Below are 16,444 nucleotides of genomic sequence, written 5' to 3' on the forward strand. Positions count from 1 at the left end.
ACATGAGAGAGTGAATGAAAACTGAATGAAAAAAGCTGTTGAGTAAGTCATGTTTTTAAGTTGTGTTTTTTTTTAATAAGTAAAGTGATTCAAAAACAAAAAAAAAATCATCAAAAATATAATTTTAAAGCTTAGTAGTGGTTTTTTTTCCCTTTTTTCCTCTCAAATTTGGTTTCAGCCAAATCCGACTCACAGGCTAGCAGGCAAACGTGTTTCCTCTGAGACACATCAAGCCACAACACGCATCTTTCTGACTTGTTGCGCCACTCGAGAGCCTAATTTAGTCTTTTTTTTTTCTTTTAAAGACAAAATATCGACTGGGTATCGATATCAGCCGATACTCACCGTTTCAGCATCGACATTGTTACCGGAAAAGAAAAACTGGTATCGTGTCCATGACTATTTATTCAGTAATCAGTAAACTCATCTGTTTGTGTCCACTTGCGTGTAAACCAGCCTGCGTTAGAGCTCACGATGTAGTGGTGCAGTTAAGTCAGTGGGCGTTACAGGAGTACTGACAATACACTCAGACAAGCGTATCGCAATTCCAACATCATACCGCATATCGTCCCGCTCTAACATAAACCATTCATCTGAATGCAGAGGATAAACTCCATCACAGAGTATTCACACCCAATCTCACTCACTACTCATTGTAGAGATTCACAAAGCAAAAATAACTCAGTAGAAGAGTTCAAATGTTACCAAGAGGACAAAATCAACTCCTAAAGCCTTCTTACTGGGCATTTAAATCGGTATATAGTATATAAAATCACTATTATAGGGCACCTATCTAGGGTGCAGGGGCAGATTTGGGATGCTGCCCATGTCGCAGAGCCCTAGTGGGTTTAAATGTTAGTTTTGTTTCTTAACTTAAGTGCTTTTAGCACATTTTAAACGAGGCACACTTCTGCGCATGCGCAAACTTGCAACCAAGTAACCTTAGCTAGTTACTATGTAATGCTAGTTAGCAAACAGCGGTCAGAAACTCGCCTTCTCGCCACATTTAACAACTGTAAAAAATTATAACGCTATAAAATATCAGTTTATCCTCCTCACCAAAGTCAAAGGAGTTGATGAAAAAGTCAGACAAGTATTTATAAACTTTAAAAACAAAAAAAAACACACAGTTTAATCCTAGCGCGAGCCCATGACCTGCCCCCGCCATGGCATTCCCACAACACGGCTAACGTTAAAACTAACTGTAACTTCTTTAAGTTTCAACTTCAATAAATAATTTCCGTAAACATCAAACAAGTAGTTAAAGGACAAGCGTAACAAGCTGGAGGAAATAATAATATATATATTTTTTTATAAACTTACCAAAAAACCAAACAACTTGAGTGACGCGCTTCAAAATGGAGGATTAAAAAATTCCCGTCGTGCTGAAAACTTTTCTCCTGTCTCTTATTTCCCTAAAAATAAAACTCACCCACACACAGGAAGGCGAGGAAAACTCCCTAACCCGTGTCCAAGCTCAGAGAAGTTAAAGTGAGCAATTAACCGACACTTTGGTTTGTTTGAAAGAGTTTCGCTGTGAATGCAGTCTCGCTTTTTCGCCTTTCCTCACACTGCAGCCTGGGATCAGCTATGGGAGGAGGACACGGTTGCCAGATTGCCAGAAATAACTCCTTTCTCTTTCTCTACCCCTCTCTCTGTCTCTCTCTCTCTCTCTCTCTCTCTACATATATATTTACACACACACACACACACACATATATATATATACATATATATATATATATATATATATATATATATATATATATATATATATATATATATACATACATACATACATATACACACATACATATTTATATATATATATATATATATATATATATATATATATATATATATATATATATACTGCATTAGTGCCTGTTACAAGTTGTAACAAAGTCTCCGGATTATAAACTTTATTTTAATTTATTTTAATCTTTTAGTTTGTTGTAATAACACAACCTCTTTGTGTTAACTATACATCTTTTATAAGGTCCGTGATGTTTGAATTCTCGATTCTGATCTTCTGGTCAAAAGGTGTTGATTAATTTTCTAAAAACAGCCGTTACAAATCACAGGTTTATATCAAGCCTAGGTTTAATACGGACACTGCACATGATCTAAGCCTAATCATAAACAGATTAGAAACTTGTGTCATTATTTAAGAAAGAAACACACATAATCGTTGATTATGGAGATGTTTTGTGTCGTGTCAGTAAAGCTGAAAACACTGAAAGGTCTTCAGGACTGTGCTTTGTGCTTTATGGTTTCTCAGTACATCTTTACATGACAAGCTGTTTTTTTGTTTGTTTGTTTGTTTGTTTGTTTGTTTTTTGTATTATTAAATTCAAGAGAGAGAGAGAGAACTAAAGGCTGATGAGGTTTATAAAGAACAGGAACTAACCTGTGATAGAAACATTAAACACAACTATAAATGGATAAAAAAAAAATTATGATGAGTTTTTTCTATAATAAATAAAAATCATAATCATGATGTAAGCAGAACGACACACTTCTTGATGTTATTTTACAGGAAAATGATCAGCTTTGGGCTGGTGAGAGTAACTCCACTCCACGTTATATTATATATATTGTATATATTGTACATATACGAAATATATAATCTAAGATCCCGATATAATGATGTGATAAAGTCTCCATGGCTGATGTATGTTTGTTTTGAAAGCTTTTCTCTACAACGTATCCACCTCTATGGATTATAATTCACATTTTCTTTTAAACAAATAACACTCCTTGCAATTGATTGCCATATTCCATAACCTCATACAACTCTTCCATGATACGGTAGAGTCATAGATTTCTAGACCGAACTGATTTACATGAAAGTGACTCTCTAATGAAAATGAATGAGTGAATAAATAATAATTAATAAATAATAATCAAGAATAAATAATAATCTTGATTAACAGCTTTACCTGGAGTGTGTACCGGAAACACTGGCCGCACATCATGTGCACATTTATACACAGTCCTAATTGCTTCACATATAATGTTTATTTGTTTCATAAAAACATCTATCACTACTTGCGACAAGTCTAATAAAGAATATTTTAATTTAAAAAAAAGGGGAAATTTCTCTCTCTCTCTCTCTCACACACACACACACACACACACACACACACACACACACACACACACAGAACTTCTCTCAGCTTTGGGTTTTGGGGTGAAACATCACAGTCTGGCAACCTCCTGACCGCTTCCTGGAATGTCCTGGACTGTGACGTCACGCTGCAAATCCAGACACGCTTATCAGGTGAGATTTAGGGCGCGGCTCACAATGAAACTCACACACACACACACACACACACACACACACACACACACACACACACACAGGAAGCTGAGGGGTTTAGTCATTGGCATTGGTCAGATGTGTTTACTTTCAAAGCACATTACTACAAGGGCGTAGCCTTACTGTTAGAAGTGTGAGAAATAAAAATAACAGTAAAATATTTTTTATCTTCATCACATAAATTACAGAATTTGAAAATAGTTAAATCCATTTACCTGATTTATTTAATGTTAGAACTTTTTGTCTTGTCATAAAGGGTGTAAGTCAATGACACTATCTGGATCTGGACCTGGATTTAAGCAGGAAGTGGGCGTGGCCTAAAGCAAAGGGGTTTTCTTTCTTTCTTTCTTTCTTTCCATTTTTATTTTATAGCCCCTGAATTAGAAACCCCTTCCTGAAAAGTCACATATAAATAATCACTTGTGGTGTTTAGACACTTCATGTTATAATTCATATGCATATCGTTTTATTTTCACATGATTCGTTCAGTTTCACATGTCAAGTTAGAGCATGAGGTTTTATTTTTCACATAAGTGTTGACTTGTCCAATTTCCGATCACAACTCAAATACATTTTCACATTTTTCATGTGTGATCGCATTTAACACACATAATCACACAAGGCCCTCATTCACACCTGGCATTAGCACGTGTCGTAAGTGGTCAGAGCTGAGTGCAGGCATGAACGGGGTCCAATGTGCCTCCAAGACGCATTGTGATCTGATCAAACCACATTCGGAGGTGGTCTGGGACGCAAAGATCCACATCACATCTGTAGTGTGACCTTGAATATGTCTAGGTGCGTCCTGGACAGCAATGAAAGACCAACTGTGTCATTTCCCTAGCTGGAAAATATTAGATTGTGTGGAAATGGAGCTGAATGGTAGAGTTTTCCGACGTTTATGGATAAAGACGATGCTTTAACAGCAGAGACAAAAGCAGCTGCTTTCCATAGCTTCATTCATCATCTCACTCATCTTTCATTCATTTATAAGTTTCGTGATCAGACCATGTGATTAAAATGTGTGAAAAAGTCTACACCAGTACATGAGATATGATTTGTAGGACATTTCTGCCTGAAAATAAATACAGTGTAAGACAGACTTGATAAAGGTGTGTGACAGCCTTCGTCCAGTGGAAACAATATAAGAAATCGGATCACAAATGCTCATTGGAGACGTGTTCATAATGCCAGGTGTGGACAGCTGTGCGTCTCGGACGTCCACTTGTGATCCGATCACACAATGCCAGTCGTGAACAGTTATGCGTCTCGGCTGTCCATTTGTGATCTGATCACACACCATGCCTGTTAATGCCAGGTGTGAATGGAACCTCAGTGTCTGACCCTCTGTTCAGATCTAACCTCGTCTACGCTGCTTCATTGTCTCTCACACGTTTTATTCAGCAGCTCTAAACAATGCAGAGGAGACTGTGAAAGACAATGGGACAGTAAGGGCGAGGTGAGAACCCAGGAGGTGGTCACTGGACACTCATTCACATGCTAAAATTAGAGTTTCTATGCAGGCAAATGAAAAGAAAGCCAAAAAAAAGTCCTGTTTTTTTTTTAGTCAGTAAATAAAACTAAAATCTTTTAAACTGCAGCAAATCCAGTGCTGCCTTCATGTTGTTCAAGCTGCACAGCTTCATGTGTATGGAGCTTGAGAGCTGACAAAAGTATCTGAATATGAATTTTGTATATGTAAATTATATAAATGTCACGTTAAATATTTTTTTCTGTAGTGTATGTAATAAAGTCACGTTTTTGCCAGTGTTTTTTCTTTGTTTTGAACTTGCTAGGGGTAAGATTTGCCTTTAAAACCATATGTGCACCCTTTTTTAGTACGAATATTTTGCTAGATGTTTATTTTGTGACTTCTGCATTATTAAGTCAAGACAAAAACACGTATTTCCAAAGATTATTTTTCCAACAAAAAAAAAGTCTGTATGTCAGTAAAGAAAGCAACACATTACTTAACAGACCAGTTAAAAACATAATGAAGGATTTTGGGTTTTGCTGCAATAAGCAGAAGTGAGTGCGACAGTCAGGAAGATCTGTGTCAGATTCTCCAGGATACTCAGTAAAACCTACCAGCTCATTGCACAAACTATATCTGAGTCTACTGAGAGTACTGATGATTTTTTTTTAAAGCAAAGAGTTTTTTAAAAAGCAAATGATTTTCACACCAAATATCGTCTTTGTTTAGTTTATTGCTGTTCACTGCACTTTATACTATTTTTACAGCATTTTTTTTGTTTTGTTTTTGCATGTGCCTAAGACTTTTGCAAAAATCAGTACCCTAAACACAAATCTCAAGAATACAGATATTATGTAAATTAGGCCAAAGGCAAAGCATCTGGTGATTCCCAGGGAAAAATAGACCCTTTTTTAATTTAAAAATGGACATAATATGCATAAATTTAGTATTTTTGAGATTTAATTTTGGAGTTCAGGGTTTTTTTTTGGTTTTTTTTGTGAAAAGCTAAAAACTGTAACCTGTAATTTCGAATATGTTTTCAAAACAAAAAGAACATGAAATGTACTTTAGTTCATGAATTAAAACATGGGGGAAAAAAAATCTGAATTTTTGAGATTTGAATTTAGAGTTTAGATTTAAAAGAAAACCTAAAAACTGTAACCTCTGCATGTTTCTGGGAAGTGGGAGGAAACCGGAGAACCCAGGTGACACACAGGAGAAGTCATTTTCTCTACTAACAAAAATTATAATCTGTATCATTTGTATATCAGTTTAAATCTGTGCTACAGTGAGAAATGTTGTTGTATGATTGTGGTTTTCACAATCCTCCTTTTTGCCTCTCATTTCTTGCCAGGTCCATGAGGGTCCGAGACAGTGCTGCCCGCGTTTTCATCTCCAGGCCGCAGAATCGAAGCCAAGTGATGGAGGGAGCATGTCGATAATGGACAGGATATCTTATTCATCGTTCTAAATGAAAAAAAAAACAACACAGATCTATGGTCACATGATCAAACATTCATATTAAAGATACTAGGAATAAAGAGCATATTGTTTAAGAATAAGAATGAGAATTGAATAAGAGAAATGAATAAGATTTATTTTACTTACATCTTAGAAGGGAATGAACTGTAATAAATCATAAAAATATAAACTCCATGTGTTCAAGAACTTCGGATTAGCAGTGTATAATACAGTATATATCCTTACAGAAAAGTCACATGACACATTTCACACATGGATCCTGAGTTTACAGACACCTAGGCTGAAGATATATAAACTCAGTTTTTCCACAACTCCACACACTTCCTGTGTTGTCAGTTAGGGTGTCTAATTTATTGATTTGTTGCTTCAGTATTTCTAGATAATCCTCCTTCCTCATGATCCCATCTATTTTCTAAAGTGCACCAGTCCAGCAAAACACCCCCATGACATGATGCTGCCACCCCCATGCTTCACAGTTGGGATGGTGTTCTTCAGATTTAGCTGATCGCTATGGCCAAACAGGTCAGTTTTTATTTCATCTGACCAAAGAACATTCCTCCAAAATGATGATGATCACCTGCAAAAGTGTTGGCTGAGTTGTTTACCATGGTATCAAGAGCAAAAAGGCACTGCCTCTAAAGGTAGGCCCTTAAACACAGCCATAGGTGCACTCCCAATTTACTCCTAATTATGACAACTGGCCAATCAGAAGCTGCTAAAAGACATTACATCAATATCTGGAATCTGTTTAAAGAGACAGTCAACTTTGCGTATGTAAACTGAAGTGCTGATAAAGTGAATTAAACCTGAAATAAATACCCCTGATGTGAACAAAGTAGATGCCATAATTGACTTGAAATAGAAAAGTAGAAATGTATGGTAAATAAAATGTGAAAAGTTGAGTTTAAATGTCTTTTAAACACCTAGATGTATGTAAAAGTTTGACCTCAACTGTGTATATACACATACAGCCCACATCAGTGCAGGTGATTTATTTTTGGCCATTAAAAGAGCAACCACTTTAGCAATACCCTAGAGAACATACCATTAAATCACAAGAGCTTATTAACGTAAAGCTTTTCCCAAACATGTGACGTTCTTCACACTGATCTGAATACTTACTGATCATGTAGAGTGTGTGGATACATGGCTTGACTTTGATTATACACCCTGTGGGGGGAAAAAACATGTCACATTTACATTTTTATGACTTACAGATGAGAGAAGATACAATAAATATTATTGTTATCACTACAGTTATATTAGTCATCATTGTTACATCATCACCCTTATGTCTAAGTCTCTGTCCCTCCATGTTGAGCCACTGTAGCTTATGTAAGTATTATGCAAAGTGCTGTTAAAAGTGTTCATCATTTTCAGCAAAGTCGTGAAATAAAATCCTGGCGGTTCCTAAAGGTTCTGTTTTTAACATCGGTATGCCCAGGTAGCTAACTTGAAAAAAAGTTTTCAGAAAAGTGCAGCGTGACATCAAGCACTTTTTATACCTTCTGACCAATCAGGTCACAAGTTTGGGAGAAAGTGAAAAAAACAACCACGGAGGAACAAAATTTTTGTAGGATCTTCACTGGGACGTAATGTGACATCACACTTTAACTGAAGCTGCAGACAGATACACACAAAGCCCAACTTCTCTTGATTTTCTGCCTCCAAAGCTACAGCGAAGGCAAACCTCCTCACCTTCATGATAATCTATATTTATATCTCAGTGACTTTGACTGTAGCATGGTTGTCAGTGCCAAGCGGGTTGGTTTGAGTATTTCAAAAAAGTGCTGATCACCTGAGATTTTCATGTACAATAGTCTCTAGAGTTTATAAAGAATGATGCAAAAAATAAAAAAACATCCAGCGAGTGGCAGTTCCACATGCGGAAACAGCTTGTTGATACGAAAGGTCAGGAGAGACGATCCAGACGGTACAGTACGGTAACTCATACAACCACTCTATACAACCACGGTGAGCAGAAAAGCATCTCCAAACATTCAGAATGTCAAACCTTGTGGTGGAGGAGCCAGAAAACCACATCAGGTTCCACTTCTGTCAGCCAAGAACAAGAATCTGAGGCAGTGGACAGTTGCAGTATGGAAAAAAAAACATCACCTGGTCTGATGAATCTCGATTTCTGATGCAGACGGCAGAGTCAGAATTTGGCATCAACAGAATGAATTAATGAACCCAATCTGCCTTGTGTCAACATTTCAAGCTGGTGGTGGTGGTATAACGTCGTGGGGAATGATTTCTTAATATAAATTTGAATGCCATAGCATGTCTGAGTATTAATGCTGACACTGCACATTTATTTGTGGACACAATTGGTTACTTCCAGCATGATAATGCTCGATGTCACAAAGCACGTGTTTGGACAATGAGTTCAGCGTCAATGAGTTCAACTTCTGTGACCTCCCCATTTCCGTAACGGGTAACTGAGTGCAGCTGGACAATGACACAGAACTTCCTGTTTAGGAAACTAAGGGGTCCATTGATAAAAAAAAAAAAAACAGTGACACATTTTTATACATCAACTTTCAGATTCACATTAGTAGTAGTCTGAACTGCTGTAGTAAATTGGGCGAAGTCGTCCATTCATATTCGCTTGAAATCAATTATTCACACTGAACAGAATACTCATGTTAAAATTTTAAATTCATCTTTGAGCAAAAGTACATTTAGAGTCTGATTACAGGAGGAGCCCTCACACTCACTGTGGAAAAAAAATAAAAATAATATTAGTTGCTACATCATCATCATCATCATCTTCATCATCGTCAACGTCATCATCTTCATCGTCATCATCATCATCCTTATGTTTAAGTCTGTGTCCTGCAACGTGGTTAATAGTGTTTTGAGCCGCAGTAGCTTATAGAAGTGAAAATCATTTCACAGTCATTTCAAGTTTACGGTTCACAATCCCAGAAACAGCTGATTCACTGATTCCAGGCATTGAAAAGAGTCAACCCCAAATCTTTGAAAATGATTCTCTTCGTGAGCATACATGGCAAGCAAAATTAATTTAGCGTTAGTGTTTCAGTTAGCGAGACAGCCAGAAATGTGTAAACTTACTAGCTCTGTGACCTGTGCATGCTCAATATAGACATCTTCTATCATCTGTCCATTTTCAGAAGGTATAATCTTTAACTGCAGCTTTTATTGATGATTATTGATCATCGTTAAATATTCACATGCTCAGTCCACGCTTGAGTATGTTTTATTGCTAAAGTTTATTGATTTCTGCTAAATCACTGACAAACTCCTATGGGTTAATATCAGAACGCCTAACAAGATTGCTTTCACACTTGAAAAAAGTTCAACACAAAGTTGATGAATCAGGCCTCAGGTCAAGTTTGGGAGAAAAACAAACATGAAAGCTAACATGCTGGAAATTAGTCATGTTAGGGAGAGAATATACAGAGATTTACAAGAGCTATTTCACTGCCAACATTCCAGGATTGCAGTGTAACTGAATGTAACGACGTGTCTATTTCTGGGACGTTCACAGGGACGTGATGTGACGTCACACTCTAACTGTAGCTGCATGCAGTCAAGTCGCACAAGTGGCTCAAACTGTCTTGATTTTCTGCCTTAAAAGCTACAGCTAAGGCAAACAACCTCCTTATTGCCAGAGTTACACCAATCTTTATTTCATCTGCGTTACTGAGACTAATAAATCTAATCTGGAGAGCACTTCTAAGCTTAGTTAGTTAGTTAGTTAGCTGATACTGTCTAACGCTGTAATAGTTGCAGTGTGTATGGCGCGTGAGTTGTTTTTTGAGTTACAATGTGGCCTATTGGTTTTGGCACAGAATGTCAAAGGCTGCACAAAACATTTGCTTGTTATCATTACTGTAACACAAAAAAGACTTTGTTTATTAATAAAAATGCAGTTAAATGAACAGAACATTTGACCATCAGATCTAATGCAGCTCACACACAATGTTTAATTTGCTAAAATGTAGGATTGTCCTTCTGTTACTACCCTGAAGTTGATTATTTTCCTATAACAGCATGTCGAAAAGGCTTTATTCCTCTTTTACCACAACAAGTTACCCAATTTTGGTTACATTTTTGTCCATTTAAAGTTACATTTGGTACATCTCCTTTGGATAGTAATTTATCTATGATGTATATTTATGTCGTTTTGGTTTCATTTCTACAGTATGGCTCCTTATTGGATGGAGTTTTGTTCTGTATCTGATAAAGTCTAATAAATAAGAGAAAAAAGCACTTGTCATTGTGCTGTTACAAGAAAATAACCCAATTATTATCACTGGTGTAATGAAGCAGAGTTACTGTTACCATCTAAACTTAATTATTTTCCTAAAACAGTATATCCTGTGCCAAGTGTGCCAACACTACCAATTTATTATTTATTAAAGAACAACATGTTATATGTTTCATCCGCGTATAGTTTATATAATTTATATACAATATTTAATTTTTCGTATTTGTATTTAATATCATACACTTCTCTTTGTTAAATAACAGCACATTTTAAATCTGTTTTTTATCATTAGATTAAATTCTGTGGAGTGTTTGCTGTATCTGTAAAAGAGCTGTCACTATAGAAACAATAACATATTAGAACAAAAGCATTAATATAAACCTGTGATTTGTATCTGCATTACAGTCACAGCTGCTATTATAGAAAATTAACACACAATTTATAATAGAGCTTTCAATATTTTAGACTCCTGTAAATTAAATGCCATTTTTTTTGACAAAAAAAAAAAAACATCCTTGTAAAGAAACTAAGGCAGAGAGAACAAACAAACAGCAAAACATTTTAAACTTTCTTAGATTCACAGGTTTCTGAGTTTATGTCCGAGAGACAGAAGCGTACTTACTTTGAAGAAACAGAGGCGTTGCTGTTGAGGTGAAGTGGCTCATGGGAAACATCATCATTACTAAAAGAAATAAACAGTAGTTTTAAGTTTTCTTCACCTCCATCCTTCTACTACTACAAATCAAAGGTAAAGTGTGACTAGTATTACTCAGATATTTTATAGAAAAGATCAAAAGTTAAGAAGCTTTGCTCATTAAAATGCATGTTGTACCTTGTGATGTTTCTTGTGTCGTTATGATAGACGGGAAATCCAAGAACAGAGCTCAGGAGAAGTGTGCTCAAGGACCACAGAGGAAGCATGTTGACCCGCCTTTCACGTGGACGCTTATTCAAACGAATGAGTCAAGTGCACTGCATTTATACACCTTAATCACTCCCATACCTCTTTACACACCTTTATCTCACATTTCTTTGAGAATCTGTGCTGAAGTTTCTCACAGTCACTGGCAGTGTTAGTGTTTGGACAAGACAAGGACACACACATCATTAGCAAAAGAAAGAAAGGAAAAAGACTGATAGACCTCGCACTTACAGTGACCCACTGTTCAGATAGACGTGAGAAAGGGTTCAAGCCCATGACCTGGATATTTTAGTGATTTTGTTCTCTCACATTTCAGCTGCTCTGTTACAGAGGGAAAAAAAAACATGGCTGCCACACACAATACAGTGAATACATTCAAAATTCCTCCCATGCACTTGGCACGTTTATTCATTCATATTATTCTTTTTATTGATAAGGACTTAAATATGGCCCACTTGAAACTAAAGAACCAAAGTGTGCTGTCTGGTGTCATATATGCTAAAAATACACTACATGGCCAAAAGTATGTGAACACCTGACCATCACGCTATCACATATGTGGTTCTTACCCAAACTGCTGCCACAAAATAGGAAGCACACAATTATGTAGAATGTCTTTGTATGCTGTAGCATTACAATTTCCCTTCACTGGAACTAAAAGGCTCAAACCTGTTCCAGCATGACAATGCCCCTGTGCACAAAGCAAGCTCCATGAAGACATGGTGTGTGAAGGTTGGAGTGAAAGAACTCGAGTGTCCTGCACAGAGCCCTGACCTCAACCCCACTGAACACCTTTGTGATGAACTGGAACACCGACTGAACCCCAGACCTCCTCACCAACATCAGTGTCTGATCTCACTAATGCTCTTGTAGCTGAATGAACACAAATCCCCACAGCCACACTCCAAAATCTAGTGGAAAGCCTTCCCAGAAGAGTGGAGCTTATTATAACAGCAAAGAGGGAACAGGTCAATATTAATGCCCGTGGTTTTGGAATGGGATGTTCAATGGTCAGGTGTCCACATACTTTTGGCTATATAGTGTATGTGCACGCCATCTAGTGTTTCAGCCACGCAGTCTCCATAGTACCGGGTCATACTAAAGAGCTCAGTGATTTTCAGTGTGCCTCTGTTATAGGATACATCCCTTCCAGCAAGTCAGTTTGTCAAATTTTTGTCCTGTTCTGGCTGTTGTTAATGTCAAGCGGAAATGTCTAGAAGGAAGAACAGCTCAGTCGAGAAGGGTAAGGCTGCACAGCCTTACAGAGCAGGACCATCGAGTGTTGAAGCATGACAGGTTTAAAAGTTCTCAGTTTGTCCTCAGTTTCATCACTCACTCCTGGGATCTGAAGTGCCTCTGTTGTAGCTGCAAATTCCATATAAATGCCCAAGGTTTGGTTCAGAGTTATCACTGGAGGTTTACAGTATTGATCTTGGTGAAAGTACGGCACAAACAGCAAATTCCCTCCTTATATTTTGGTAAAAAATATCATGGCTTTGCATAGATAAATTCCAAAGTGTTATTTTTTTAGGGTCGCTGAGTACGAATCACAGCACAGTTGATGCTTTTGATTTGTTATTTGATTTCTTTTCGCACTGCACATAATTTAATAAACTGAAATACAAAGAAACAATAGCTGAGGGGTGTAGGGCTGAATATGCGTGCATAAAGCCTTCATTCAGAAATATGATGACTTTTTTTGACTTTTTGAACCTTTGTTTGTTTATTTTTGTGCATATTAATAATTTTTAAAAAAAAGCACCCGAGCACAGAGAACATGGAGCCACTCTCAATATATTGCTATATAATTATAGGAGTGTATATTATAAAACATTTTGTGTATCGCATCTAATGTTTATTTTCACTTTTTCTTCTTCAGGCTAGATCTCCAGAACACATCACATTTCTGCAGCACTTAGCTCTCTCTCTCTCTCTCTCTCAAGCTACACATGCTATTCCTGAGATGCCAGTGATCCTGACCCCTTCTGCACTCCAGACATGCCTGATCCATCCTGATGCCCTACTTCTGGTTGGAGTTCTTATCATCTGAAACTCACTCCCTGCTGCTGAAGATAACCCCACACAGACAGCCTAAAGACACATGAGATTACTGTGGATGGTACCACATAGAAACCATGAAGATAGCTTAGGACTGTAATTGCTACGAACAGTTTTGCACTGAAGTCTCCATCATTGAACAGTTGATAACCTCAACAAAATAGACTTCTTGTTAAAACTACAGGGTGTCCCAAAATATCTATACATAGGGGAAATTAACGCTTTGTAGCAAAAAAGTCTTCCAAATTTTTTCATACTTAATTTATATTATATATAATTTTTCAGATAGCCTTTAAAATGCCTTTGGCAAAAGAAGAACATATTGAAATCATTCTCATGGCTGGATCGGGAAGCTGTCGCAAGGTCGCAATGGACTTTAAACCTTTTAAATTGAAACATGGCAAGCGCATAACACAAGACACTGTTGCCAAAAAGGCTGGAAGTGTTGCGGACCAACCGAGAAGTTTACGTCCACGAACATCCACTGATGAAGGCACCAAAATGGTGCTGGCGTATATAGCCTCTATGTATGGAGACTTTTGGAAAACCCTGTATAATGAATTCAGAGAAGACTCTGATCTTAATACTCATAAGTTGCTCATATGCTCATAAGTTCCTGGTTACACAATTGCACCTTTTGACTATATAGTATATAGTTACAGAAGGGAAATATGTTTAATCATACTATCCGTTGTCACCCAGATGAGGACTCTTTTGAGTCTGGTTCCTCTCAAAGTTTCTTCCTGATGTCCTCTCAGGGAGTTTTTTCTTTCCACCGTCACCTCTGGCTTGCTCATTCATAATCTTTAATTTTATAAATAAAAGAACTGCACCAAACAGGAAAACACACCAGGGTTAGACTCAAATGGAATAAACACTGCATATGTGAACACACACTTAGAGGGTGAATCTGCTTATATTAATCCTAAACAGCTTGACTTCACACTTAGCACACTTTTACAACCTGTAAACTACAGTAAATCACAATGATGCAGTATGAAGGAGTTAAAGATTTTGTTTTCTACTGATCCTCCTTTTTCTGTCTCCTTTCAAAAGAGTCATGGGTAGCCCTGCCAGCTATTGTCTCCCAGCTGCAAAATCTGATCCAACTTATGCTATGCTATGAAAATAAAATCAAAACCGGTGTGGGGAAAAAAGCAAACAACCAAACGAAAAAAAAACACACATCTGTGCTCACTTTAAAAATTCTGCCACCTGATTAAAGTGGATGCAGGGTTTGAAGACTGCAATAGAGTTACACTAAAATATAAAATAGCACCATGCATCATATTACTTCTCAATTAATTTATACCTTGTATACCTTGATTTGACATGTAGAAGACCCCAAAATGACAGACATACACTACAGACAAGCCATTTTCTTTCTTCTGCTGTTCAGATGGATGGAATGGTGGCACGGTGGATATCGACGATGCCTCACAGCTCCAGCGTCCTCAGATCAACCCCGAGCTCAGCTACTGTCTGTGTGGAGTTTCTGTGACACCAGTGGACACCTATATTCATAAACCTAAACTTTTTAAATCCCCTAATATTTCCCATGACTTTGTTTGACGTTCAGGAACATCCGTGGTGAAGCTTCTTACAGTCACAGACAAGGCGAGGACGCACTTTAGCAAAAAAAGAGAGTGACATATAAAAGGGAATATAAAGCACGGCACAGTGATGACACTTTACAATAAACCATGTCCAGTGTCACAACCAAGTAGACAGGATTTCATCCATAACTTGTGTCTGAGTAAATGTCCTTGGATTCCTTATATTATCAACAAGTAATATTGAAAGTCTTGATAAATGGACTAGACAAGAGTACGTCCACACAGGCGAGTTGCTCATGTCACTTAGTAGTTTGTCCCTTATGGGCATGTAGCAACCACAACATTTGTCTCTTGTGAGTGAGCACTGTCCAGCGCTGTACATGAAAAACTGTAGTAGCTATATATAGCTTCTAAAGCTAAATAAACAATGCACTACAAAGCAAGCTAACTGTACTAGCTACATACACTCAGTAGAGGCATCAGCGACGTCTGCTACCTCCTATCAAGCTTTATTTTTCTTTGTAAAGTCTCTATACTTATTTAACGAGAGTTGGTATGTGACATGATAAGAGGAAACAATGGTTATAAGTTTTTCTTCCATTTTGTGTCAAATAATAAATGGGAATGAGCTGCAGGTTGTAAGTAGGGAAGTGAAGAAAGATCGGCCCACACGGGCCATAGGAAGGAATCATTCAGGCCAATCACTTGGATTTGTCACTTTTCCGTGTCATATCTAATTTGGATAGAATTGAGAAAATCACTTGTTGCTGTCACTTTGTTGCTTGTAGCTGTCACTAAAATTGCAGTGCCTTGTCATGCTTGCACATAGCAAATACTGTAAAAGGTCATCTGTCACTTTGTCACTTGCTTAGTGTGAATGTTAGGAGGGTCGAGTAAGAAGGCCATCTGTTAAACGGGAACAATCATATCTGAAGAGAAGGGATGTGACAAACTGTCATCCTTACAAATACACCTCAGAGGTTTCATACTAATTCACATTTCCATTGGTGACATGTATGAATTTCACAAGGCCACAAGTTTTAAATCATTTTCCTACAATTCAGTAGAACCGATGAAGCTCCTCAGACAAGTGCAAAACCTATTCTTTAGCAAAACTCACTATTCATTTTGATGCAGCAGGTCTGTTAGTTCAGAATTTGGTTGTGAGTGGCATTTTCTAGGTTTTGTGTTGGGGTGGTGCAACAAAGGAGAAAGACAAAATAAAGATTATGAGCTTTGTCAATGCATGGATGTCACGATTCAGCTCATTTCCACTCCTGGATAGATTTTCCAGGGCTACTAAGCCAGCAGGCTAACTAATACAAGTTCAGGTTCAACAACAGTTTGACTCTCCAAGTGCAGAGGTTTTATTAAAACAAAACAAAGTCCACAA

The 16,444-nt window shown here is 37.3% G+C and overlaps 2 protein-coding genes across 2 annotated transcripts in view; both read right to left on the bottom strand.

Moving 5' to 3' along the window:
• ctnna1 (catenin (cadherin-associated protein), alpha 1) overlaps positions 1–1,612 on the bottom strand; it is a 128,103-nt gene extending 126,491 nt beyond the window's left edge. Inside the window, exon 1 of the mRNA XM_053237137.1 lies at positions 1,324–1,612. The gene's annotated coding sequence lies outside the window, so the exon portion shown is untranslated. The remainder of the gene's footprint in view (positions 1–1,323) is intronic.
• Positions 1,613–5,511: 3,899 nt separating this feature from the next.
• On the bottom strand, positions 5,512–11,534 carry LOC117597928 (uncharacterized). The gene is made up of 5 exons (XM_034307168.2): positions 11,348–11,534; positions 11,138–11,197; positions 7,401–7,448; positions 6,405–6,422; positions 5,512–6,263 (listed from the first exon to the last, which is right to left on the bottom strand). Exons 1-5 carry the CDS (start codon positions 11,434–11,436, stop codon positions 6,137–6,139), a joined length of 342 nt encoding a protein of 113 aa, XP_034163059.1. The 5' UTR covers positions 11,437–11,534; the 3' UTR covers positions 5,512–6,136.
• Positions 11,535–16,444: the final 4,910 nt, after the last annotated feature.

This window comes from Pangasianodon hypophthalmus, chromosome 9 (genome assembly GCF_027358585.1).
Source record: "Pangasianodon hypophthalmus isolate fPanHyp1 chromosome 9, fPanHyp1.pri, whole genome shotgun sequence".
In the NCBI taxonomy this organism is placed as follows: Eukaryota; Metazoa; Chordata; class Actinopteri; order Siluriformes; family Pangasiidae; genus Pangasianodon; species Pangasianodon hypophthalmus.

What these genes read in the sequence shown, in the direction of transcription:
- LOC117597928 (XM_034307168.2), bottom strand. Translation starts at nt 11,436, where the DNA reads ATGCTTCCTCTGTGGTCCTTGAGCACACTTCTCCTGAGCTCTGTTCTT. An exon ending in GACACAAGAAACATCACAAG is followed by an intron (nt 11,198 to 11,347) that starts GTACAACATGCA and finishes TATTTCTTTTAG; the next exon opens with TAATGATGATGTTTCCCATG. An exon ending in AACGCCTCTGTTTCTTCAAA is followed by an intron (nt 7,449 to 11,137) that starts GTAAGTACGCTT and finishes TTCCCCCCACAG; the next exon opens with GGTGTATAATCAAAGTCAAG.